At 45.4% G+C, this 26,146-nt stretch overlaps 1 protein-coding gene across 3 annotated transcripts in view; it reads left to right on the top strand.

The window, feature by feature from the left end:
- The window catches only part of RAB6A (RAB6A, member RAS oncogene family), a 530,104-nt gene that overhangs the window by 452,027 nt on the left and 51,931 nt on the right, over window positions 1-26,146 (top strand). For all 3 annotated transcript variants that reach the window (XM_069640124.1, XM_069640126.1, XM_069640125.1), the window contains exons 5-6: window positions 21,284-21,395; window positions 22,334-22,427. In XM_069640124.1, the coding sequence (XP_069496225.1) occupies window positions 21,284-21,395; window positions 22,334-22,427 (206 nt within the window). The remainder of the gene's footprint in view (window positions 1-21,283; window positions 21,396-22,333; window positions 22,428-26,146) is intronic.

Genomic DNA, 26,146 nt, shown 5'->3' with positions numbered 1-26,146 from the left:
AAGGCAGTTCTCTATTCCGCAATTTGATTGGGCATGCTAAATTTGTATTCTAAATTCTTTCCCACCTCCTTGCTTGGTACTGCTTTGGGAGTCTGTCATAGATATGGAATACGTCGGAGGACCCAATCCCCTCGAAGAACAAGTTACTTTCTTACCTGGTAACGTTCTTTCGATGGGATGGTCCGACGACGTTCATATCGCTCCCTCCCTGCCTTCCCCGCTGCAGAATTTCTTTTGCGATTGCAGCTTGCGTTCCGCAAGGCCTTGTGTGTCTGACTGGCAGAAAACTGGTGGCACACGTTCTGCGAAAAAACTATAACTGAGGCTGCAATATGGCACCCCAAATGTCCCAGAATGTCTGATTTTCAGAAGAAAGCAGGATGAGGGATTTGGTTGAATCACAACACAATGCAAGTGGTATTGATACATCTCCTGAAAATGACTTTGGTAGGCCAGAACCAGGAGAACATGCCAATCCATACCGTCAGCTAATGACAAAGATGATAGATCATTTAGGATGAGTCAGACCTCCAGCCCAATTAATCCAAGATGATCTAACAAGACATATTGGATCATGGTCCTACTGAAGACACAATACTACCTTGTCACGTAGCCTTGCAAAATGGAGTGGCCAAAAATTGGGAGACTCTGGATTCTATTCCGCCAGTGAATAAATCCCTCACTTCAAAATACCGCCCAGCCAGTAGCGACCCCGGCTATCCGTCTAAACATCCCACTCCTGAGAGTTTGGTCCTACAGGCAGCCACAGCTTCTAACAAACTGGCATACCCTTCTATCCCTCCGGACAGGAGCGATAAGCATGTGGATGGCTGGGCACGGAAGGTATTGTCAGCTGACAGTATGACGTTAAAATCAGCCAACTCCACATGTGCCTTGGCAAAGTTTTCGTACACATTGTGGGAGTGCATTGCAATGGTGGCGGAGCACATAACCAGAAGGGGACGAAAGGGAAGGATTCCTAGCCATTGTTAGAGATGGGAAGGAGGCTATGCAGGAATCCCTTGAATCTGGATTGGACACTGTAGATAGTGTGAGCAGGTCCATGGGCACTAGCATGGTAATGCGCAGATTTGCGTGGTTGCGGAAGTCGGGCTTCGCACCAGATGTGCAGAACCGTCTTCTGAGCATGTCCTTTGACGGGTCTCACCTTTTTGGCAGCAAGGCTGATGAGAGCCTTGAGAGGTTGCAGACCTCAAAAGCTATTGCCAAGTCTTTTGGAGCTGCTATTAGGCAACCTCAGCCTTTTCGTGCACCAGGTCAATCTTGGAGGGGACGATCCTATCGTTACTACTCATATGGAAAGACGAGAGGCCTGGCCAGTCAAAGGGGCCAGAGAAAGGCCACTCGCGGTGGACGAGGAAAACGTGCAAAGCCATCTCCAGCTACAGCCTCTCTGCCATCAGCGGCTGCAGCAACCACCACAAAACCACTTTGAGGACTTGTATCACAAGACGCCTGTAGGAGGCAGGCTGTTGCAGCATCTGCAGATGTTTGGGCTCTAGAAATAATAGCCCAAGGTTACTGCCTTGCTTTTCTAACGCAACCTCAAAGCAATCCACCCTTTGATGTTTTCAGACCCGCTCCTACAGCAGGAAGTTCTAACCCTGCTGGAGAAAGGTGCTATAGAACCAGTACCAGCAGTGGAGAGGAACAAGGGATAGTACTCCACGTATCTTTTGATCTCCAAAAAGGATGGAGGACTGAGACCCATCCTGGACTTAAGAAACTTGAACAAGTTCCTCAGGAAGGACAAGTGGTTACCCTTTCTCAGATCCTTCAGGCCCTGTTGGTGTCATTGGACCTCCAGGATGCTTATTTTCATGTGCTGATTCATCTCAAGCACAGAAAATACCTGGGGTTCGTAGTTGGCGACTCACACTATCAGTTTCGAGTCCTGCCATACGGATTGATCTCCGCTCCGAGGGTCTTCACCAAACTGATGTTAGTGGTGGCAGCGCACCTCAGGAGAGGGGGGGGTTCATGTCTACCCCTACCTGGACGATTAGTTGATCAGAGCATGTTCTGCCGAACAGGCACTGGATCACCTGAAAGTCACCTGCCACTTCCTCCACAGACTGGGCTTCTCCCTCAATTTAAAGAAGTCACAAATGACACCTCAACGGCTCCAATATATAGGAGCTGTATTAGACACATCCCTGTGAAAGAGCTCGCCTCCCAGGTCGAGGGCTCAAGACATTCTTCGGATGGTTTCCAAATTCCAAAATGCCCAAAATCTTCAGGCCTACGACTTCTTAAGGTTACTGTGCCTCATGGCATCCTGCATCTTCCTGGTGCCGGAGGCATGTTTGAGAATGAGATCCCTTCAATGGGCTTTAAAGACTCAATGGTCCCAGTTCTCAGGTCACATGACGGATCGTCTCCAGATTCCGAACAAGGTTTGACAAGATCTTCTATGGTGGACTTGTTCAGAGAATATCCTGAAAGGAGAACTTTTTTGGCAACCATGGCCGGAGATCACAGTAGTGACGGACTACTCACTCATGCGGGTGGGGGGGATCTTATGCCAACGATCTGACAATCAGCGGTCATGGGTCTCCATCGGAGTCTAAACTACACATCAACCTTTTAGAGCTGAGAGCAATCAGCATAGCACTGAAAGCTTTCTTGCCATCTGTCAAGGGAAAAAAATGTCATGATAATGACGGACAACACAGTGGCCATGCATTATCTAAACAAGAGGAGGCGTAGGGTGGTGTCTACCTCTGTACAGAGAGGCAATGCAGCTCTGGTATTGGGCAATTCAAGAAGGAATCTCTTTAACATCATTTCATCTAGCCAGGGAGGAGAATATGATGGCAGATACTGAGCAGACAGAGCACAGTGTCCCACGAATGGTAACTGGCTCAGGAAGTCATTCAAGAGACCTTCGCCCTTTGGGGAACCCCTCAAGTGGACCTATTTGCGACCGGAATCCACCGGAAGTGCGAAAGTTATTATTCAAGAGAATTTCCCCCGAGAGGAGCCCTGGGGGACGTGTTCGTGGTGGAGCTTAATTTCCAACTATTGTACGTGTTCCCTCCGATTCCCATCATTCCTCGGGTCATCAGGAGAGACGCTTCGGTAGCCCAATTATCCTATTGCACCGGATTGGGCCAGGAGAACGTGGTACCCGGACCTTCTAGACATGTCCATCTGTCCCCCAATACGTCTTCCTCAGAGAGAGAACCTTCTCTCTCAAATGGAGGGTCAGGTTCTCGATCCAGAGGTCAAAACGCTCAACCTTCATGCTTGGTATCTGAAAGGCTGAGATGCAAGGATTGGAACCTTCCAGATGAAGTCATGGAGCTGTTGCTTTCGGCAGGAAGGACAGCAACAAAGTCTCTGTACCGTTGCCGTTGGAAAATGTTTTGCAACTGGTGCAGAGAAAAGAATGTTGATCCTTTTCTATGTTCTATTCCGGAAGTACTATCCTTCCTCCTGACCCTAGCACATAGTTTTACATGTTGGAACCATTAAAGGTTATCTTGCGGCACTTTCCATCTTCAAGCGCTCATCGGAAGAATGCTCCTATTTCAAAATTCCTTTGGTAGTGCAATTTTTAAAATGACTCACTAATGTTTCCTCCTTTCCCATTTTAAGTGCCAATTTGGGATCTCAATCTGGTCCTAAAATTCTTAATGTGTGCTCCTTTTGAACCTTTGCACACTTGTCCATTAAGATTACTGACATGGAAAACTGTTTTCCTAGTTGCTTTAACATCTGCAAGAAGAGTGAGCGAATTGCAGGCACTGTCTTCTGGGCCACCCTACAATGTGTTCCATAAGGACAGAGTTGTGTTGAGGGTTAAAGCCTCATTTTTACAAAAAGTGGTATCTGATTTTCATTTAAATCAGAAAATTGTTTTACCCGCATTCTATCCTCCAGCTCATCCGAGTAAGGAGGAGGAAAGATTACACAGGTTGGATCCGAAAAGAGCTTTAAGCTTTTACATCGCTATGCTTTCTAAGCTTAGAGTGGACAATCAACTGTTTATTGGCTACACAGGAAAGAGATTGGGTCAGTCAGTGACAAAGCAAACAATATCACGCTGGATTGTGCTTTGTATTTCAGAATGCTACAGATTAGCACAAAAAGACCCACCAGAAGGTCTAAGGGCTCATTTCACCAGAGGCATCGCATCTTCGACAGCCCTACAAAGAGGTCCATTTGTGAAGCAGCAACTTGGTCTTCGCTGCATACTTTTTCAAAATTCTATAGCCTGGATGCTTCCCAGTCTAAGTAGCTGAATTTTGGTAAAGCAGTAGTATATTCAGCCATCTAAGGGTATCGAAAAAATCTAATCCCTCCTCCAGAGAAATTGTCCATACTGCTTTGGGAGTCTATCTAAGATGAGGAATATGTTGGAGGACACAATCTCCTCCAAGAACAAGTTACTTAGCAACTGGTAACATTCTTTCGATTGGATGTTCCTCCAACGTATTCCTCATCGCCCTCCCAACCTACCCCTCTGTAGATTTTTCCGGGTTATTGCCACTCCAACTCTCGCAAGGCAAATACCTGTCTGCCGGCAGTCTACACAGTGAAAAATCAATAATGAAGGAGGAAAAACATAACTGAGGTCAATGGGCGCCGGGTGTACTACTTATTTATTTTATTTATTTATTGCATTTATTACTCGCCCAAACCCTTGGGTACCACGGCGATGTTACAGACAGCTTGGTTAAAACATTACTTAGAAATTGCCAATCGGGCGCAGTGCATGTGAATACAAAATAATCATACACGAAGACATTTAATGCAGGGCTTCAGTACAGTGATATTTCCTGAAGCATGGAAGGGGATTTTAGTCTTGGTTAAATAGCCACGTTTTCAGGGATTTCTTGAAGCCTGAGAACGTTTGCTCATTTTTGATGGGGAGGGGAAGAGTGTTCCAATATGTGGGTGCGAGGTATTGGAAACTACTGCCTCCTGCCTTGGTTGTCTTGTAGCGGGGGATGGCTAGGAGTAGTTGACTGTTAGATCTGAGGGGCCTCTTTGATACTTTTTTGGTGATGGCGTGGTTGAGGTAGATGGGGACACAAGAGTGGATGCATTTGAATGTGACCCTGGCTTTGATGGGGAGCCAGTGATGGTTTCTTCTAATATTTGAGATGTGATCTGACTTCCTTAATCCAAGGGCCGCCCGAAGGGCTTTATTTTGAATAAGCTGTAGTTTGTTTAGATTGGCTTTTGAGGTACCCAGGTAGAGTACGTTGCAGTAGTCGAGCCTGGATAAGATTAAAGCTCTTGCCAGCGTGATACAGTTGGTGGGTGTCAAGAATTGGCGACTGAGAGCAATACGTTTTGCGGTGTAGGAGGTAGAGGAAGAGAGGGCGTTAATGTGCTTGGTCATGGTGAGGTTGGCATCTAGGTAGACACCTAGTGTTTTTACTTGTTTGAGTACTGATATGTTTGTGCCATCGATGTTGATGGATGAGTAATCAGCATGTAATGCTTCTATTATGGATTGGGAGCCCACAATGAGAACCTCAGTCTTCTCATCATTGAGACAGAGGCTATTTAGTGCCATCCAATTTTGGATTATGGCATATATTTTGTTGATAGTGTCGGTGTCTTGAGTGTAGTCTCCCGATAAGGGGATGAGGATCTGGGTGTCGTCTGCAAAGTTGGTGTAGATGACACCCATGTCGTCTAGCGCTGAGAAGAGGAGTTTAGTGAATGCATTGTATAATGTTGGTGTGAGACAGGAACCTTGGGGGACACCAATGGGTACTATGATGGGGTTGGCGGCTTCTTTACCTATGGCGACCCAGGAGGTGCGGTCAGCAAGAAAAGATTTGATCCAGGTAGTAGCTTCGGTGGAGAAGTTGAAGTCTTCCGCTAGTGTGGCGCACAGTTTATTATGGTCTACTAAATCAAACGCTGCGGAGAGATCGAGTAGGAGGAGGATGCAGAGTTTTCCTGAGTCTCTGATGGTATCCATCTGGATTTTTAAGTCAAGGAGTGCCGTTTCTGTGCTATGGTTGGGGCGGAAGCCTGATTGCCTCGTGCCAAGGAGGTGGTTTTGTTCAAGGTGAGTTTGGACTTGGTTGTATGCTAATTTATCCAATATTTTGAGGAGAAATAGGACAGTTGTTATTGGCCTGTAATTGGTGGGCACAGTAGGGTCTAGGGTAGGTTTTTTCAGGAGAGGGGTGACCCAGGCTTCTTTGATGCTAGCTGGTACTAGGTTAGTATTGAAGGATGCGTTCACGAAGTTGGTGATAATGGGGGTGAGGGTGTGGGCGCAGGATTTGACTACTGATGCGGGGACAGAATCTCCTTTGCAGTTGGAGGCTTTAAGTTTGGCGATGGTGTCAAACACTACATTTTGGGATACTGGTGTGAAGTGGAAGGGGAGCTGGTGAATTCCTGATGTGGTCGATTTAGATTAAGGAGGGCAGGTTTGTTGGCTAGTGATTGTTTTTTGGATGTGATTTTTATTTGGAGTAGTTCAATTTTGGCTGTTAGTGCGTCTTGAATAGTGGTGCACCATTCCTTGCTGGGGATGGTTGGGTTTGTGGCTGGGGTAGGGTTTTCCAATTCTTTTAGAATGGCAAATAGTTCCTTGGTATCTGAGGTCGCATTGCTGATCCTATTATTATACGCATTAGATTTGTAGGTAATAGTAGCTGTTTTATAGGTTTTGTTTATTTCTTGGTAGGCTTTTTCTGCCTCTGCAGTAGGATGCTTTCTGTAGGCATGTTCACACGCGCGTTTGGTTCTTCTGAAGGCGATAAGATCATCATTAAACCAGAAGCTAGATCGCTTGTCTGAGCGTTTTGCCTTGGTGGTGAGCGGTGCTATAGCATTAATGGTTGCAGTGAGGCAGTTGTGATATGTCTGCTAGGAGACGGGGGTTGTCACTAGTGATCGAGGTAGAATCTAGGATTTTTGAAAGAGGAGGCATGAGGTTTTCTGGCGTGAGTTTGCGGGCGTTTCTAGTTTCATAGGTAATCATGGTTTTAGGTTTCTTTTGTGTGGGTTCGGAGGGATTGATTGTAAATACAATGTTATGGTGATCGGTCCAAGTAAGAGGGGAGATGGCCTCAATGGTTATGGGGGTATTAAGGGAGAGGATCCAGTCAAGAGTCCTGCCTTTGATATGTGTGGGTGCATTAACTAGTTGGCTGAAGCCCATGTCCTTCAGGGCGGAGTGAAGTGATTCTGCTTTGGCATCTTGGCTGTCATTGAAACCTAGGTTAAGGTCACCCAGGATGATGTATTTTGAGCTAGGTTTTATTAGTGAGCTATATACTTATACACCAGATGACGTCACCCTCGACAAAGGCCTTCGAAGGACCATCGAATCGACATCGACGCACGGCGCCCCCTGCCGAAATTTTTTTCTGAAGCAGCTGAAGCTGGATGGACTACATCTAAGATGAGGAATACATAGGAGGAACATCCAATCGAAAGAACGTTACCAGTTGGTAAGTAACTTGTTCTTCGGCACCGATACCCTTATTTCCGGTGATGCTTCTTCAGGTTCTTGTAAAAGGTTACAGGGTCAGGACCAACCTTTCCCGCAATGCTCTTAACTCATTATTTATGTCTACTTGTGGGCCCTCTGGGTCCCCCGATGCTACGGGCATATCACCGCTTGTGGATGGGTTATACAGAGGTGCAAAAGCTCTTGAGTTCCCCCCTAGTTGATAATCCTGTTGACACTCTCTACCACTGGACGCTTATAGACTGGGTTTGTATACCCTACTGCAGGTTTAGGCGTTACGGGGGTATATCCCCTTACATTGGAACTCTTTTTCACCTTCCTGTTCTTCCATATCCTTGAATAATTCCCAGAGATCTTAAAATCTTATTTTTTGGGACTTATTCCCTTTATATTTTGCTGCTACAAAGATGGACATTTTTTCTAGCATGTTTCTGTTATGGAAGCCCTGCTCTGGCCAGGAACAGGACGTCCCCCCTTCCTTTGTTTCTACTATCCATTGTTATTTTATTCTGTCACAATACAGTGGCAGAACCCAATGCATATGTTTTATTGGGGTTTCTTCCCCCATAATATCACGCGCGTCCCTAGTACTTCACTTAGACCCTATTGCATGCTTCAGCTTTTTACACAAGTAAAGATCAACTTTTTTTTTCCCCCACTCCCTTTACACTTTTTTCTCCAGCATTAGATCTTTCATGGATTCACATGCTTAGAATATTCCCCGTCGACAGACTGGAAACCCTCGGTACACTTATAAAGCCGTTTCCCATAGGAAAACGTCCGACACTTTTGTGTCCTATCTACGTCGTTTTGGGGCCGCCCACGCACGCCCCTTTAGGACGTAGCGGTATAAATGCCCCGCCCCCGTGGCTCCCTTCAGATTTCGACCGTCTCCAAAGTAGTGGGAGAACCTCGTGTAGTCTACTATTTTGTCTAGGTTGTGCTGTTGGAGTTTTGTCCTGATGTCAGGAAAGGCGCTGTTCCGCCCGTGCGCTCTGTGCGGGTTGAAGGTGTACGAGGGGGGACGAACATATGGATTGCATATATTGTCTACACCCTCATTCGGCAGACAAGTGCGACATATGTAAGGGCTTCTCCGAAGTCGGCGACTTGTGGCATGGTTAAACGATGGAGCGGGGGCATGCCCGCCTTCGGAGGTAGGCTCCACGCGCAGCGAGGCCTCAGCGTCAAAATCTTCAGAGGCCACAGCCGATCGACATCTTCGGAACCCTGGGTGAAGAAATCACGACCAGCGGAGAAGGAATCATCGAGAAGCCATTCTAAGGAATCTTCGTCAAAGAAAGCCTCGTCATCCTCATCTTCGATGAAGAAAGACAGAAAAGAAAAGTCGAAATCCTCCTCGGGCGATCATCACAGATCGACCTCGAGTCGAGAAGCGTAGGTCAAGTTCAGAAAAGGCGGGAATGCCTCAGGGACCTACACGACGACAACCGTCGTCGACGGCAGGGCAGTCGTCGACTACTTCTCTGCCACTGACACAATTGGTCTCAACTGTTCTTGGGCCGCAGACGGTGATGACGACGGGGCCAGCTTTAGTCTCGTCGACGGAGATCCCCACAAGAGGCCTGGCGACCAGAAGTATTCGACCCGGTTTTGACAGAGACCCTACTGCAGCAAGAGGCTGTGTCGGTGTCCTCTGGAGATGAGGATGTGAAAGTAGCTGGCCCTGCAGATCTTGGGTTACGAGGGATTACCAGGCATCTCTCCGGAAGCATTCCGGGGTCTACCCCTCTTCTCAATCCGCAGTCACTCTTGTCGCTGGAGTTTTTTTACACAAAAGTAAAGATCAACCCACTTTTCCCCCACCCCCTTTACACTTTTTTTTCTTTGATTTCAAACACAAACAGCAACTCATCCACCTTCCTTCCTTTTTTACCACAAAAGACAGCAGAAGAGAAAATATGAAAAATATACTAAAATCCAGGCCATATTTTATACCGAGCCACTACTATTTTTCCTTATCCTTTGTAATACCACTTTCCCGACGTTTAATATGCTGAGGATCCCATTGCTTTTATCGTCACAAAAGAATGTGTGGCATTACCTTCTCAACCTATTATGGCTGAGGATCCCTACTTCCCAGCCCTTATAAATTGGGTAATCCCTTTAATCTCAGTCTTTTATATGCTGAGGTCCCCTTTCCATTATAAAAAAGTAGAACTGAAATATGTGACTATTTCAATACATATCCCACCTCCTATCTACTGTGTTCCTTAACACATCACTTGAAATCCAATCCAATTTATCCTGTGCGATCTATTCCTTATCGCCAAAAAGCCCTATTCAATAATACATCACCAAAAGTCCTATTCCATCTATTCCATTGACCTCGTACATCATTTACATCACCATATCATGCATCCATGTTCCCATTTTGCTATCACTTGCTTACTTGCAAGAGTATACCCACATGGGCATGCTTCACTTGAGTATTTCCTCTGTTACGAAGTCTCCATGCTGGCCTGTCTTTCTGGAGCCACACCCTCCTTCAGTCAGCAGAAAGGATTTCTTTTAAAATGGCTTCTACTAAAGTCGCTCAGGATACATGGTTTTTTTTTATTTAGGGATCTGATCACTATAGATGGGCGTAGCTGACTGGCCTGGGGCATCGCAAAGTACGGGGTAAAAAACTAAGGTCACGTCAGGTCGTCACCACTGAAAGGTAGCCCAATTTACAGGGGTACCCCTTAATTATATTGGAGTACCCCTAATCATACTCACCCCTGATTAAAGTTCATCCCTCTAGAGAATTAAAGCCAAGAGTCATCTTGCAAGGATAACATTTTAATCTGATCAAAAATGAGGAGGGGGGGGGGGGGGCAAAGGACTCTGCCTTCGCACCCCCACCCGACCCGCATTCTGTCCTCCTGTGGCCAGCTCCTCCAGACTGATGACAAGCAGGCGCCTTTATATACTGTTCAACTTGGCTACTGGATACTGGCATAGCTCGGTGTCCAGTCATTTGGTCGACTACAAACTGGTCGACTGCAATTTGGTCGACGTCATTTGGTCGAAAACCAAATGGTTGAATTTTTTTTTTATTATTTATATATGTGTTTTGTGGGTTTTCGTGTAGAAAAAAGAAAGAAAAAAAAGGGGGTGGGGGGGGGGGCCCAAAAAAAGGGGTAAAAAGAAAAAAAATTCGACCATTTGGTTTTCGACCAATTTGATTCGACCAGTTGTCCAGTCGACCAATTGTTTTCGACCAAATGACTGGCAACCGCATAGCTCATCCAAAACGGTCTTTCTTTCTTACAAGGGACGCTGAAGTCTTCGTTGTTGCATGGCCGGGTTCCCATTTGGGGCAGGCTACTTAACATACTGCTAGGCTATGCAAAAATACATTGTAGCTCTGGTTTAGCATCATTTACTAATATAAACATTTATATATAAATGCACCTTCCCGCCATACTCTCCACACTCCACATAATTATATTTTATCTGGTCCGGTAGATCTCCTTAAAACTGTTTTAACATAATTCCGCATTGTATGTATGAGCCCCAGCCTGCCTGGGTTTTTTGATGGACAGGAAACAGCTGCTAAGTTGCGTGTTGGCCTGCCAGCGGTGCACCACGGCAATGCCTGTAGTCTATTTTGAGCACAGGCTGCATTGTTTCTGGGAAGTGGGGGGGGAGGATTTTTTGACTCGTGATGAGAACTACATATGTTTTAACATTTACAAATTAATTCAGCTAATGCACCTTATATTTAAATAACTGCCTTCTATTAATGCCCACCCCACCCCCGCCTGGTCTTTTGTGGTGCCTAGAAATAGTAGCAGAAATCTTGCCCAATTCTAAAGTGCTTGGAAATGAAGGACGGCACTAGTTCCTTTCCAACACGCTCTGCAGGGAAACCCATTTTTACCTGCTTCGTGATTATGGTATTGTAGCATCAGCAGCGGTACACTGGGTGGCATATTGCATACTGGCTGGTCGTTTGGAGCATCTTGGAATGAAGTGGATGTCACTGCAATCGGACTCACAAGAACCAGTCTGACACACCTGCCGTAAGGTGTTGGGTGCAGATATCCAATCTAGTGAAGGGTTTCCCCATCCTGGAGAGCCCAGTTTGGTTTCATTCACTGTCCTTTAACTCTTGTGTTTTTCCAATGCTTTCAATAAATCCTTGGAGTCGGTTTCCTTCTCAAAAGTTGCAGACCACTGACTTTCCATTTTTTACATGAAACATTGCTTTTAGTTCTCCATAGGACATGGTGGAGCAGCATAGTCAGAGGGCATTTTAAGTTAAATCTATGCTTCTCACACAAAAATGTTACAATCCTATTTAGCTTACTTTGTCTTCATTCACTTTAGAAGGTCCACTGCTGAGCTTCACTGGAAGTTTAAGGACTGCTGAACTACTCAATTTTTATTTTTTTGAATAAAGACAATTGAAGCCCCTGCCTTTCGATGAATGTATGGTGTAGCCATCTGAGGGCTGTGTGAAGTTAACAAAACAGCTGTGTAAAGCACAATATGTGCAGTAGTGATAATAATCTGTGGGAGGGTTGGCGAGACGCTTCAGTGGGGAAAAAGGTGGTTTGGCCCGAATAGGTCCTCGTGAGTTTTGCTACAGTCAACGTATGGGGCTTGAATCAATGAAATGCTAAATTAAAACATTAGCAGCCTTCCCACAGGTAAGTAAATCCATGAACCTGATAAACTTAAACTTAGGCTGAACGAATCCCACATTAGGGTGTGCTCCCCTGCAAGCCCTTTCTATCACACCTGTTGCTGCAAGTTCTCTTGGACAATTGCAGCGCCTGCAGAAAAATACAGCCGGTTTGTCTGAAAATACTTTTCTTTTTTTCCAGCTGAAAAGCAAATTTGATCTTGTGAGATTTTACCTGGCTTAATAACATGAAACATAAACCCAGAAGGACTAATCTCATTTTCACACAGGATGATGTTTGGCCATAATTGGAAGCTTATGTTTAAAAAGTATAAAAACTTCTGTTAAACTTCGATTTCCACTTTTGAGTCCACTTTTTTGAAAAGTCACATTCTTTGGATGATGATCTGCCAGTAGTGCTTGGAAGTTTCTTATTAATCATCCATGTATCTGCACCACTGTCTGAGGGTTCTCACTGCTATACCTATCTTTCCTTTTTCTTGGTTCTTCGATAGCCTTCATACATTATCAAACACAAATTTCAACAGACAATATCCCTTTGTTCCATTTAGGTTCTCGGGGTCACTGCACCCTCTTCATGTAGTTAGAACTACCCCTTTCAATGTGCATATCTGTGGTTCTCTTGCTTGTCTGCGTCGCTGTGCTAGGTGCAAGTGGTAGAACTACAACTTTCAATTTTCAGCTTACTGTTTTCTTTTTTTCCCTAGGGTCTCCACCTCTTCACTGCTGTTCTTTGTTCTGTTTGTTGGCTTTCCTTGACTGCTGCTTCTGAGCGTCTTTTTTAAGACTGTTAATTACCCCTTCGGTTTCTGAAGCACTCTAGAAAAGCAGCTTATTCCCAGCGTTCAGCTACGTTGCTTCTCACCATGACTTAATTGCTAAGCTCCTTCTCGCTTCTCAGCATTTGACAGTTCAGTAGAATCTCCAATGCCGCCCTCGATTGATATTCTTTCAGGAAGGTATTAGTCTGTGGGTCAAGCAGTCCTGTTTGTTTGCATTCCAACAAATCAAGAGGTGATAGCTGGAAGATTTTGAATTAATCCTAACCTGTGGCATAGCTCTCGACGACTCTCCAGACAATGGTTCTTAAGCCTGACCATCAATTAAAGAAAGAGGAAAGACTGTATGCAAATCAGGCTTGCTCCCAGACATGTCTGCCTGAAGCGGCATTAGTGATGTGTAGGTTGGGTGCCTGTACCCAACAGGCTTGCGACCCACGTCTGAGCATACCCATGCCATTTTGGGGTGACAAAGCTAAATAATTAATTCCAACAGCATTACAGACTACTTTTTCAGTCCTTCTGTTTTTGCTCCACTGGTAGTGTCACAGGAATATGAATATGAAAGAAATTATGATCTGCTTAAAATTTTAATGGCTGAAAATGGGCTGCTTCATCACAATATAAACAGTCCTTGATAGTATGCAGACAGGAAAGTACGTATCAAAGTTCTGAAACTCAAAGTGAAATTCCTTGCTACAAAGGCCTTTCTCCCAGGTTTTCTTCCCCAACTCTCACAGTAGGGGGGAAAAAGCATTGCACACACAAGATGTACGCAGAGCAGTGATGTTCTACCTTAACAAGACAAACCATTTCTTCGTTTCATTCACAACAGGCCAAGAGGGGGCATCCTGCTACTAAAGCCACTATATCATGATAGATTGTTAAATGTGTTCAACTGTGTTACTCGCTAGCACTTGAAACTCTATGAGTTAGCTCCAGACACAGCTCCAGTGCAGCTTTAGCCTTCATTGCTATTTTTCCGATATAGACACAGGCAACAGCAGATTTACAAGTGGGACAATCACTTCTTAAGCACTTAATTTCTTCTGTTCCTGCTACTCACCCACCACCTACTGCTTGCTAATCCATTCGTATCATGTCAATCTAAGCAGATGTACAAGCTCCAGGAGACGCATCTTTTGTAATCATCCTTCTCAATATATATTTTTATTTATTTAAGCATTATCATGGTTTACACGTAAACCTTATATGCTTCAAACAATTCAAACAAGAAAAGAAAAAAATATATAAAAGTAAAAATAAAAAGTTAAGTAAGGGAAAACAAATTAGAATTTAAATTAAGACAAAAAACAAACAGAATAATTAGGACAAAAAATTAAAAAAACAGTAATAAAGAGTTTTTAAAAAAAGAGGGTAACTTCAACATATCTGTCCATTATGTTTAGGTAGCCTCTTTCTCTGCTATCTTCAAAAAAATGTCTTTAACAAAAGATAATGCTAAAATTTCAGATGTTCTCCTTCCCTGAATCGAGTAGTCCCAAAGGTCCTCGGGTGGGGGGGGGGGGGGCGGGGGCGGTGGGGGGGGAGTGGGAGGAGGGGAGGGGAGAGTGTCATTATGTGCTGGGAGAGTGAGCTCAAATATTTCGTTCTCAAGACTCTCAATGCTCCACATTCTGTAACCAAGTGTATGAGCGTTTCCCAGGGCCCTTGACATAACAGACAAGTATAGATGCGCTACAATACTGTTTTCCGTCTCTGACTTCTCTCGTGGGGTAAAGGTTGCAGCGTAATCTCAAAGTCTTGCCTCATGCTTGGTGAGGGGTATTTAAGTATCTGGGAATTTCACCTCGTTTCCTGTTATCAAGTTATCCCTTCCTCACTTTTCATGGTATGAGTTCTTTCCCCTGTGGATATCCAGTCCAAATCAAACCGTTTTCTCTTTATAAGGGCCGTATTAGCCATCAGCTGTTCTTCACTTAATGCAAGGCTATTTTAAAATTTCAACACAAGTGTTCCTCCATTCTTTAAGGGTCTTTTCGCAATCAGTAGATGTAGCCTTATTCAAAACCTCATAACCTCCTTTTCCCGGAAGAATCGAGCACTTTCTCAAAAAGGACAGTGATTTCCATACCATAATGGAGTAGAGTGAAGTTGTGCCCGTCTCTCGTCGTATCTCCTCTATCAGAAGTGAATTGGGCATATTCAGGACCCCTCGCCAGAAGAGTCCTTCCACTTGGGACTAAACTGACCCTGTGAGTTGCAGCTGAGTTTCTGAACCATGGGTAAGGATAGGGATCACCTTTAGTCTGTAAAAGTTAATCACCGGAAGCCAGGAAAATTTACCATGCTTCCGGTTGATTATTCTTGCCTGGATTGCCAAATATTTTGATTTTGATTTGACAACAATTTCTCCTTGGGCGTCAATCATGCTGGTATTTAATGTCAGTCCTAAGTACTGCATTGACTGCACCTCAGGGATTTTTTCTCCTTTAATGTTCCAGCTTCTCTTCGTGGCTCTAGTACCTCGTGTGTCAACAATAACCATGATTTTTGATTTTACAGGATTTATAGACCATGCATTTCTTCCCACGTATGTTGAAAGGGCGTTCAGTTGTAGCTGTAGTTGGTCAAGAAGCAAAAGGTCATCCGCGTAGAGGAGTCTTCCTACTGGGGTTCCGGCAATCCTTGGCGGAAAACATCTGACATCAACAAAAACCTCCCCTACATCGAATGTATATAAGTTGTAGATTGCTGGTGCCAATCGACAACCTTGTTTGATTCCCTTGGTGGTGCGGATTTCATTTGTCACAGTTCCGACCCTATCCAACCGGACTCTTATTGTTGTACCTGAATGCAACTGCTCCACTGCCTCTCGCAGGTCAGTTGGACAGCCCCAGGATTTCAACTTCTTCCACAACAGATCTGTCAATTGCATCAAAAGCACCGGCCAAATCTATTGAGGTAATGTAGATCTTAATTTGGTCAGTTCTTTTTACCCTGCATTTCAGCAAGTTGATGAGGAACAAATTCAAAACTGTTCCCGTACCCTTTTTAAATCCTGACTGCCATTGATCCTAATGATTACTTGTCGATGACCATTTGTCTAGATGTTTCGAGAGAATTGCTGCAAATAATTTACCCACAACGTCCAAAAGGGCGATAGCTCTATAGTTAGTCGGATCTGACCTATCGCCCTTTTTGTAGACCGGCATTACAATTGATTTGGTCCAGGAGTTTAAAATTCTTTTGGTCTTTTAAATTTCCTCAAGTAATCTTACTACGAACTCTGCCCATTGTTCTGGGTTCTCTTTTAAGATTGCATTTGTAAGGCCATCAGGGCCTGCCGCCCTGGAGGAACTTGCTTTTTTTAACGTTAAGATTTCTTCTTTATCAAAATCAAACTTCCAGTTTGATTTGACAAAATTGGCATGTCGTGTCCTTCAATTTTTGAACTTAAGAATAAGGTTGCTAAATGGGTTTCCCAAGCAGAAGCTGGGACCAAGTTCTCAAGAATAGCTGCCTGAGGAACCGAAGACTTGATCAATAGCTTCCAGATCACTGTATTTTTTTAAGCCAACAGGGACATCATTCTCTTCCCTTCCAACTGAAACATCCGATTATCTGTAAAATTTTATCCAGTTCTTATGATTGCTTTTCCCGTCTTATAGCTTCTCTAGCCTCCGGTGTACCTCTTTTTGCTGTCAGACTGATCCATTTTTTAGGGTTTTTTTCTTCTCCACGATTTCCTGGTTATAGGTGTGCTGTTTCACGTAAACCTGTCTCAGGCCTGTAGATTTCTTTGTCTGAAATACCTTGAGTGCCAAGGGGTACTGTAGCAGTTGTGACTTTGTACCGTTAAATTTATCTAATGTCAACAGCCTAGTAATGTCCGTAATGGCATCAGATGTAATTCTTAGCCAATTTAGGCCTGGAGTCACCACCAAACATGCGGTATGAGGCTTTTGTACCACTTCTCGTGGCCATCCCCTCACTTCCATTCCCCACATCTCTAACAAGTTATGATCGCTGTTGACAGAAGTAACTACTTCCAAGAGGCCCATCTGTCCCAATAGTGTCTCCAAAGCAAAAACATAATCAATTATTTTTGACTGTTGGCCTCTCTTCCACGTGACCTTTGGCGGAATAGCGCCCTTTATGCTGCCATTCATTAAATTAATGTCTTTTTTCCAAAGCTACTCTTAGAGTCCTCTTAGAATTTTTGAATTCACGTTCTTTAGGGTATTAACGATCAGTTCCTTCCTGGAATTAAAACATCCCATGTTTAAATCCCCACACACCAGAATGTCCACATTCTCATAACTCACTCTAGTCTCGTCGATGCAATTCCTTCTGTAGAGTACATCTGATTAGAATCGCATGCGCCCACCTTACCTCCCCGCAAGGGCGAAGTGGAAGAGTGGTTACAAACCTTATTCAATTACAGTGCAAATAATATGCTCAGGACAGGAAAACCAATCTAAGGACGTTGACTCGTGAAGGGTTGTGGATTCCTGTACATGTAGGGTAGAGCTAGTTGGAGTAAAGCCTCTATTGACGCTCAGTTTAGCCCACAACTAGATGACTATGCGATTCTAAGCAGGCACAAGCTACAGTAAGTTGATTACTGTGTACGTTTTTGTGATACTCTTTTATTGATTAGAATAATGCCATCACTTATGCTCCCAACAACGTTCGAGAACGCCGCTTTTTTATGGTTCAGAATATCCCATTGTGATTAAAAGGGCTATGTACATTGGATTTCAAAATAGTAATTCCTGTGTCACATGCGCTTAAACAAATTCTAATGTACCGTGTGACATTTAGGCCCATAATACATGTTTGGTAGTAATCACATGATCCTATTCCTAGTATAAATGCTCTTCAGATTCATGACATTTATGGCTGGTAGTTTCTGGACCTTAGGCTTTACAATTCCACACTGTGAAATACCTCAAAGTGGCTTCCTCTGACTTCTCTTGCTTCTTTGGTTTAATTCCCTTCCACAGGAATATAAAGAATATCCCGGACTTGAATGGAACTACAAAGTCCGTTCTAGCGATACACCCATCCTTTTCTTTTTTTTAAACCAAATATGAGCAGTTTGCCATAGTTACTGATAGTGGTTTTTAAAAGTAGATCTGAACGTCTGGAGGCCCTCAGCCCTCTGTTAAATCCTAGGCAGATCAAAGTAAATGGTCTCGTTAAAATACTGTTTCTCGTGGACCAGTTGACTGAAGCTTTTCAGCTCATCCTTTTTTCTCACAATTTGTCGAGAAGCTGCTCAGTTAAAACCATTATAATGCGATCAGTTGTCTTGTGCGTGTGGGCAATAACGAAGGGCTCTTGAGTTGCATAGGAGTTTGCATGTCTGGTTTCTAACCTGCCGCCCACATTATTTTCTTTGGCCTATTCCTTTAATCTATACATTGCCTTTTCTGAATCCTAGCTTCAGTAACTCTTCTGTGCAGGATTTAAAGACACTGCAGGTGTCTGTTTATATTCCATCTTTAGTTGAGCATGTCAGGTAGGCTGGTGATTTTAGAAGTGAGAATGTAGGATCAGATATGTTTTGTTGAATTGGATTTTATACTGCGCACCTCACCACCAAAGTGGTCTAAGAGCGCCAAAAACTTTTGGGTGAGCTGTGACCCAACCCATGGTGCAAGCAGACCATGTTCTGATGGGAGAGAAGGCAATGAGGATCAAGGTTGGCAGGAATTGGGAACAGTGGGAGAAAGTCTGAGAGGGAACAGAAGGCACAGTTGACATGGGGAGGGGAAGTGGTCAAATTAACTGGGATGCATGTGCCGTAGTATAGGTTTAGACCAAAGGCAGTCATGAAAAGAATCTGGAGCTGGCAAATCAATTATCTTGTCAGTAGGAGTGCAATATGTTGTGGGTTTAATTATAAATAAGGTTATGGATGTGTGTGGTGGCCCTGATGTGCTCTTGAGTTCCTCAATGTTATGGAGGCTTAAACACCAGATATTCATATTGTGTCCCTTGTGAGGAGTCCTCGAGAGACCTGGTGCTACTAAGCCATCTGACGGAGGTGTCCGAGCCACAAGTTGGCTGTGTTGAAAGAAAAGTTGGTGGACACAAAAGGGCGAGATGACAACAAAATCTCCCTCACCTAGAGCCATACTCGGACAGCATCATGTGGTGGGAGAGAATGGGGACTGCACCATTCAGTAACAGAAAGGCCTTACCTTATCCTATGCAATGAGTATCAACAGGAAATATAAAATAATTACGTAGGGTACATCGTAGTGAGTACACGTGCGTACCACTAGATGTCACTAAAGCTAAACGTTATCCATGTATAAGGTGATTCACAAATTGACAAATGAAATAAGGTATTAATGGATGCGCAGTGGGAGAAATGGTGCAACACAATGGAGCCTAGTTTATGTATGTCATAAACTCGTGCAAAACGCCTACCCAACCAATAGTATAAGCACTGCTCAGATGTGAAAGTGGCATGGACAGAAGCGATTCCAGGAGATAGCAGTTAAGCCAATGCAAATCCTACCAATATGCCGCAAGGTTGAGTACCATACAATGGATACGGAAGCAGTAGGAGGCAAACCTAGAAACGGCTGAGGGTTCAAACCATAAGGTTAACATACTAGAAACAAAAACATACCACTTGCAAGCTTAATGCTAGAGGATAAGGTCCTCCAGACAATGATTGAGAAGCCCTTGAACGGATGTGTGTGCTGATCTCATGTAAAATGCATTCATGTATTGACCAAGCAGTCCTATTTCTAAAGCTCTAGATGTTAGATGTTCCCCTTGTCCATTAGTGCAGAGAGGACAACGCTGCTCCAAGGGTCCAGAGAAATCGTGGAATGGTGAACTTCCCCTGCCCCCATAAACCCCCCCCCCACCCTTGATGCTGGACAGCTGAGTAGTACAGCTGGCCACTTTGCTATGGTAGTGGACCGTATAATGTACCTCAGGCTCCGGGACCGCCAGTCCCAGCTGTGGCTCTGCAATGGGCTCCCTCCTAAAATTTACAGCGCTCGGCCCCAGAAAGACATCGGAATAGATCATATTTCCCCCCCCCATCCCCAGCCTTACACCAGCAACCACCTCCGACTACAGACTGCCTCTCCGCCATGGCAAGGAGACATGCCTGCACCAAGCTCCCTCATAAATGAGAGTAAGCCTTTACCAGACAATTCCCTCTCCATCCCATCACTACACTTCCCCCTCCTCGCCCCCCTCACGAATGGTCCCTCCCGCCTATACACCCCAGCCGTGCGTCACCTCAACCCTCATTGCAATCACTCAAGGAACTGCATAGAACTACCTTTCGCGAAACACTGAGGGGACAAAGAAAGTAGGCCAGGAACAGGAGGGCCTCACACAGTCTCTGCAGCGGCTGAGGAATCCCTCCTCCCCAAAGGTCTTGCAAAGGACCTCGCCCCCACGGGGCAACCCAATGGGAGCCCTCCCATCACAGCACCCCCAGGCCTCCTGAGCCATAAACTGCCATACACGCGGTTGCATCAGAGCCCACATCTAAAGCCTCACCAGTGCAATCCAGTCGATCCACTCGCTCTCACCTTGCTATACCCCGCCTAACCCCCCATGCACACGGCACTCCCCTGGAGGCACACTGCAGACCCCACTACCCCCTGGAAGAGTCTCTTCCCACAATCCTTCACTTTCATCCCTGTGAAGTGCAAGAGGGTGTCAGCGGGAGACCAGTGATGGGGAAACCTCCCTAAATGTGTAAAGGCAGCTTGCATAATTGTTGTGTGCGTAAAATGCTCTTGTTGCTAAGCCTACATAAACAGGCAAGGTAGCATAGGAAGTGTATGAATGTAATCTAGATAACATGGAATCAGCGAGGCTTCGCGAAGGGCTGCTGCAGACGTTCACGCAGCAGTAAGGAAGGCTCCACAGATTGAGCCAAATACGCTGGTGATCTTAACAAAACGCCACAATTGGATGAAAGTATGTGCTATGTCATTGTGCACAGTAAGGTATGTTTGTCTCAGATGGCATATAAATACTTAGATGAAAGTGGTCTCTTACCTTGTGCTTTGGGACATCTCTAGAGTGCTACATATCCGAGGGCCATCTTGGAATGGCTGTCTGAGTTGGTTTTACTAGGTTTTAATCAAAATTGGTCTGCAACAAAGTAGTAGTTTAGTTGAGAAATGTTTCATAGAACACAAATTGGAAATGAGCACTGCTGCAATCTTCGATATGGGAATAATATTCACCACGTGTTTTATTTTTTCTTCTATCTGTATAGAATATAATGTGGATTTACAATGTTATACCCATGTCCCGTTATATGTTATTATATACTGTGACTATAGTGAACACTTGTCCAAGCTTTGGTATGGACACTTTCCTGTTTTAACACTTTCTTTATACATTGTTCAATGTTAGATGTAAACTCTTTCCAACAAACCACAAAATGGATTGATGATGTCAGAACGGAACGAGGAAGTGATGTCATCATCATGCTAGTGGGAAATAAAACGGATCTCGCTGATAAAAGGTACATTAACAAATGAGTACTGTAAAATTGTCATCTAAGCGTGACCTAAGCTTGTCCACATGTTGACACCGGTAGATCGTTTAAGTGTCAACACAGAGTGAGCTGCCTCCTCCATTGATTAACCTCAAAATTTGCTATTCATTAGCCATTAAAATGACAGTTATGGGCTTTAATGATCACTCCCTCCTTCAATTCAGCTCACCACTAGCATTCCTACTTCAATAAAAAAGTTTAACAATGCAAGTTGGTGTTGCCTTCCTTAATGGCTTACTTCACTTGGACTATTGCCTCAGGTTGTCACGTCTTTACCAGCACAGCTTTCCTCCAGGTCTTTATCACCTAATTTGTATGACCAAGTAGCAGATCTTGGTTTAGTAGTACCTCACCGAGCCATTCTGTTAAACAATAGCCTGGATGCATTGAAGGGATGGAGGATGCCATACATAAGTGTAGCGTGTTTTTTCTGGACTAGATGGCATTTCCTTGCATTATGTATACATACATATCAGGTGCATGAACAAAAATAAACTGTGGTCCATTAGCCGCACGAGCATGGTCTTCCTTAATCGTAACAAATTGGGGTTTATACCAATGGCATGACATCTCAATGAGCTCCATTGACAAGCAATCCCTGAGGACCCAGTGCAGTCATTTCGAAAGGTCTCAAATAACGGTCATGGTGTATGTAAATATGTGTTTGTTGTGTGGGGCATTCTGTTGCTCTGCTTTTACTTTAGTGATGTGTGTCTGTCTGTGTGTGTGTGTGTCAGGCACATTGTAAATGTGATGTTTTTAATGGTATTTTTTACAGGTCAAAAATAATTTGTGTAGATGACGGAATTCATCTTGTGATGTGTTAAAACCATGGGCTTAGAATAAGAGCAACTTTCATAGTGATCACCTTTTTGCCTCTGATTTGTTGACTTATTCCACTGCAGGCAAGTGTCAATTGAAGAGGGAGAAAGGAAATCCAAAGAGCTGAATGTAATGTTCATTGAAACCAGTGCGAAAGCAGGATACAATGTAAAACAGGTAAGTTGACGCATGTAGTGCTGTTGAGGTACTTTGGTAGATCTGAAAGAAGAGGGGATTGGTTCAGTTGGTGGAAGGACAAACCAAAGTGAGATGGCAACCCAGTACCAGTGGCCTGAAAGTTCTGGGTGTAAATGAAAAATACTGCATGCAGGTGTCCCTCCTTAGTGAGGTGGTATAATCCCTATTTCTAAAGCTCTATTGTAGTGCGAAGGAAGGGCCCCCAACCCTTCTCAATCTCCCCCTTGTCCCTTAGTGCAGCGAGGAAGAAGCCGCTTCATGGGGAATGAGAGCACGGAATGGCGAACCCCAGACTCTGGACAGCTGAATAGGACAGCTGGCTACTTCGGTATGCTACTGGGCCTTTCAATGCGCCACAGGCTCCGGCATAACGATTGGCTAGTGAAAGTGAGGTATCAAAGTACAAAGTGTGCCCACAGCACTAACATGCAGCATTAGATACCTATATGCGTTTTAATCAATCATACCAACTTCCACCTTGTTGCCAGTCTGACCCTCCCTCATCCCAAATTATTTTTAATCTAGCCTTGCTTCGTTCATTCAGGCTTCATCCCTGCTGCATCATTCCCAGTTTGGCCCCTCCACCTCTGAGTGAGCCCACTGGAGTTGCTTCCTCTCTACACCGCTTTTAGAACCTAGGGTGCTGCAAATGAGGAGTACCTGGTTGTGTTTTTTTAATCAAATACATGTTCACTGCCTATACATCCACAAAAGCTATAGGCTTTGTTAATCCTAGCAGACACATTTTGTTCTGTGGTTATTAAAGAAACACAACCAATGTCATATTTTCATACGATAGATGCCTTCTGTAATGATGCAGGGCTCGAAATTGCTGGGAGTTATTTAGCTCCCGGGTAGGGCCTAGAAGAACCTAGTTGGCTTTACACCAACAGCTACCAGGAGGTACATGTATGTCCTCTTGCCAACTGGTGCCATACAAATATACTTCTCTAGCATTGGGTCTGGCATGGATTCACATGCTCATGAATATTCCCCGTCGTCAGGCTAGGAATCCTCAGTAAAAGAAAGAATCAGTTTCAGTTTCGTTTCTGAACTGTCTTTCTCCTAATAACTCATCACTGGTCTCTGGGTCATACTGCCCCCAGCCAATGACTGCCCTCTACTTAAGCACCTCCTCTGGCAGCCATCTTCAGATTTTTAGGAGTCCTTGTGCTTAGCTCTCGAGCTTTTACTGCGTATTGCGTTTTATTTTCACTCTTATTTTTTCGGTCAAATTGAGCCGCAAGCTCCAACGGTTCATCTTGTGATTAACTGGGACCCGTTTCGGAAATCTCTACGCCCCTCAAGGGCGAATTTTCATCAAATTTCACTTCTTAGCGCATTCTAGAAGATCTTTGAGTCCTACCTCTCGTGGACATGGCCGAAGACAAAGGAGACTCGACTCCTCTGTTTAGGATCTGCCCAGGATGTGGACTACAGAACGTCTTGAAGGAGGATGGGCACTCCCGGTGCCTCTACTGCCTCCACTCAGACGAATCACATGTGGAGGAGGCCTGTGCGTTCTGCAAGGACATGTCGTCCCGTACCATGAAGGACCGTCACAAGCGACTCGCTGACTAGCTGGAAACGAAGAGCCCGGCGGCAGGTGAGCCCTGCCAACGTACTTCTCCCAAGAGAAAATCTGAGCAGTCTTCTAAGACCTTTGAGGGTGCTCCAGCGACGGGGACCCAACATAAGGCAAAGCACTGCGGGTCCGTGGGCACTGAGATCGCCATTGATACGGGCTCCGCGGCTGCCAGGCCGTGTGCAGCATCGCCGATGCAGCCCTCCACGAGCCAACGCTCCGGCTCGATGAAAAGGAAGTCGGACAACCCGGGTAAGCTTCTGGAGAAGGCCAGGTCGGCTCCGATGGAGAAAGCCAAGGGGGAGCAAGGCGTTGGCCCTCCCCCCACTGTGAAGGCCTAAGATGCGCCGAAGGTCGTGAAGGCCCAGATTCACCAGGCTAAGGCTTCGATAGAGGGTGTGGTAGAATCCCTGGCGAAAACCGCTGAGGTGGCCCCAGTGGAGACGGCCCCCAAGCCAAGAGTTTCCCTGCCCACCCAGAGGGAATCCTCTTTCGTGCCCATCGAAGGGGGTGTGGGGTGTAACGAGAGTCCTGCCAGATTCTGATGTCTCCTCTGAGGACGAGCTTTCGGGCCTCAAGGCAGTTCTTGACAAAAGGTGTGTCGCGGTCAGGTCCTACGGGAAGGACCCCGACGAGGCGGATGTTGAGAGCGACATGGGAGCAGACTAGTAACGGCAGGTCGAGGAACCGGAGGACACCACGCCACTGCCGACGCTCCCGTCGCAACCGCTGCCACCACCAACGGATAGGTCGGAGGACATCTTAATAGCCCTGCACACCCTTTGCTCAGAAATAAGGACAAGGATGCCCTTACCTCTGGTGGGCGATCCAGCGGCGCTTGGACCGTCGGGGAGCCCTCCATCCAAGTGGAGGCAAGTCCACCCGCCCTGCCATCGTTCATCTCCTTCCCCTCCGCTGAGGGACGAGACGACGACGGTACAGATCTCCCGTCGCCTCCACCCCGGGCTTCACCTCCTGATGAAATTGGCTTGTTTCACGCCATGATCGCTAGGGCCTCTTAGCTTTTTCAGCTACGCTGAGAAGAGCAGGAGGAGGGATTCCTTTATCAGCAACGAGAGGCCAAGAGGAAGACCGTGCTCTCGGTCCCGCTGTTGGACGACATTTGGGACGAAGGGCTGTCCCTCTTGAAGAACCCATCCTCGGCACTGACCGGTTTCCAGACTCTGCACCTATGAGCCTCAGAGCGCAGCCGTCCCCGGACTCTGTGGTCTCCACGGCGGCCAAGAAGAAATCGGCAGGGGCAACAGCATCGACTGCCACTTACCCGCCGGTTAGCGAGGGGAAGAAGCTGGACACCATGGGACGTCGGGTCATCTAGTCGGCGGCGCCGACCATTAAGGTGGCCAACGCTTTTGCTATCGTGGCCCGCTATGATAGGGAGCTGTGGTTTAAAATCGCCCGCCTCCTGGACTTCCTCCCAGACAAGAGGGTGGAGGCCCTTGAAATCTTGCAGGAAAGCGAGGTGGCTTCGGACCACGCCATCACGGCCACGGGCAAGGTGTTGCAGGTCTTCACCGACAACACCACCACGATGTTCTACATTCGGAAGCAGGGCTGCACCAGATCCCCAGCTCTAAAAGAAAGTGCAGGACCTATGGCACTGGGCTGTCGACCAGAGGATGTTCCTGGTACCCTTTAATCTGAGCAGGAGTGGATTATTTTATCCACTCCAGACAGAGCTGTCAATCCCCCTCATTCCAAGAAATGTAAAAGGAGAATGTGTGTACCTTTTCCCAGCTCTGCATCAATATCTAGGTCCATCAGGTGGCCAGGGACTGCTTTTTCTTCTCTGTTTAGGAACGCAGGGCTTAATTGTGCAGGAAGTAAAATTTCATTGGTATTGACTGATGGTTGTATCAGAAGAATTCAACAGTGTGTTGTCCTTTTTTATAAGATGAGCCTTCCCCTTTCCAGTGGACACAATTTTAAGTTGCAAGCTTCTAGCCATGTATTGTCAGTCGCACTCAGTGCTCCACAAGTACATGGCACACCATTTCTTGCTCATTAACTGTCAATTGTCACTCAACAATTGCTAGTTCACATTTTGAGGGCTGCCCTTTCAATCATGACTGATAAGTCTAGTTTGACCGCT

Source organism: Ambystoma mexicanum, chromosome 7q, assembly GCF_040938575.1.
Source record: "Ambystoma mexicanum isolate Mex_15411 chromosome 7q, UKY_AmexF1_1, whole genome shotgun sequence".
Classification (NCBI taxonomy): Eukaryota; Metazoa; Chordata; class Amphibia; order Caudata; family Ambystomatidae; genus Ambystoma; species Ambystoma mexicanum.
This window is presented reverse-complemented; position numbering and strand designations above follow the sequence as displayed.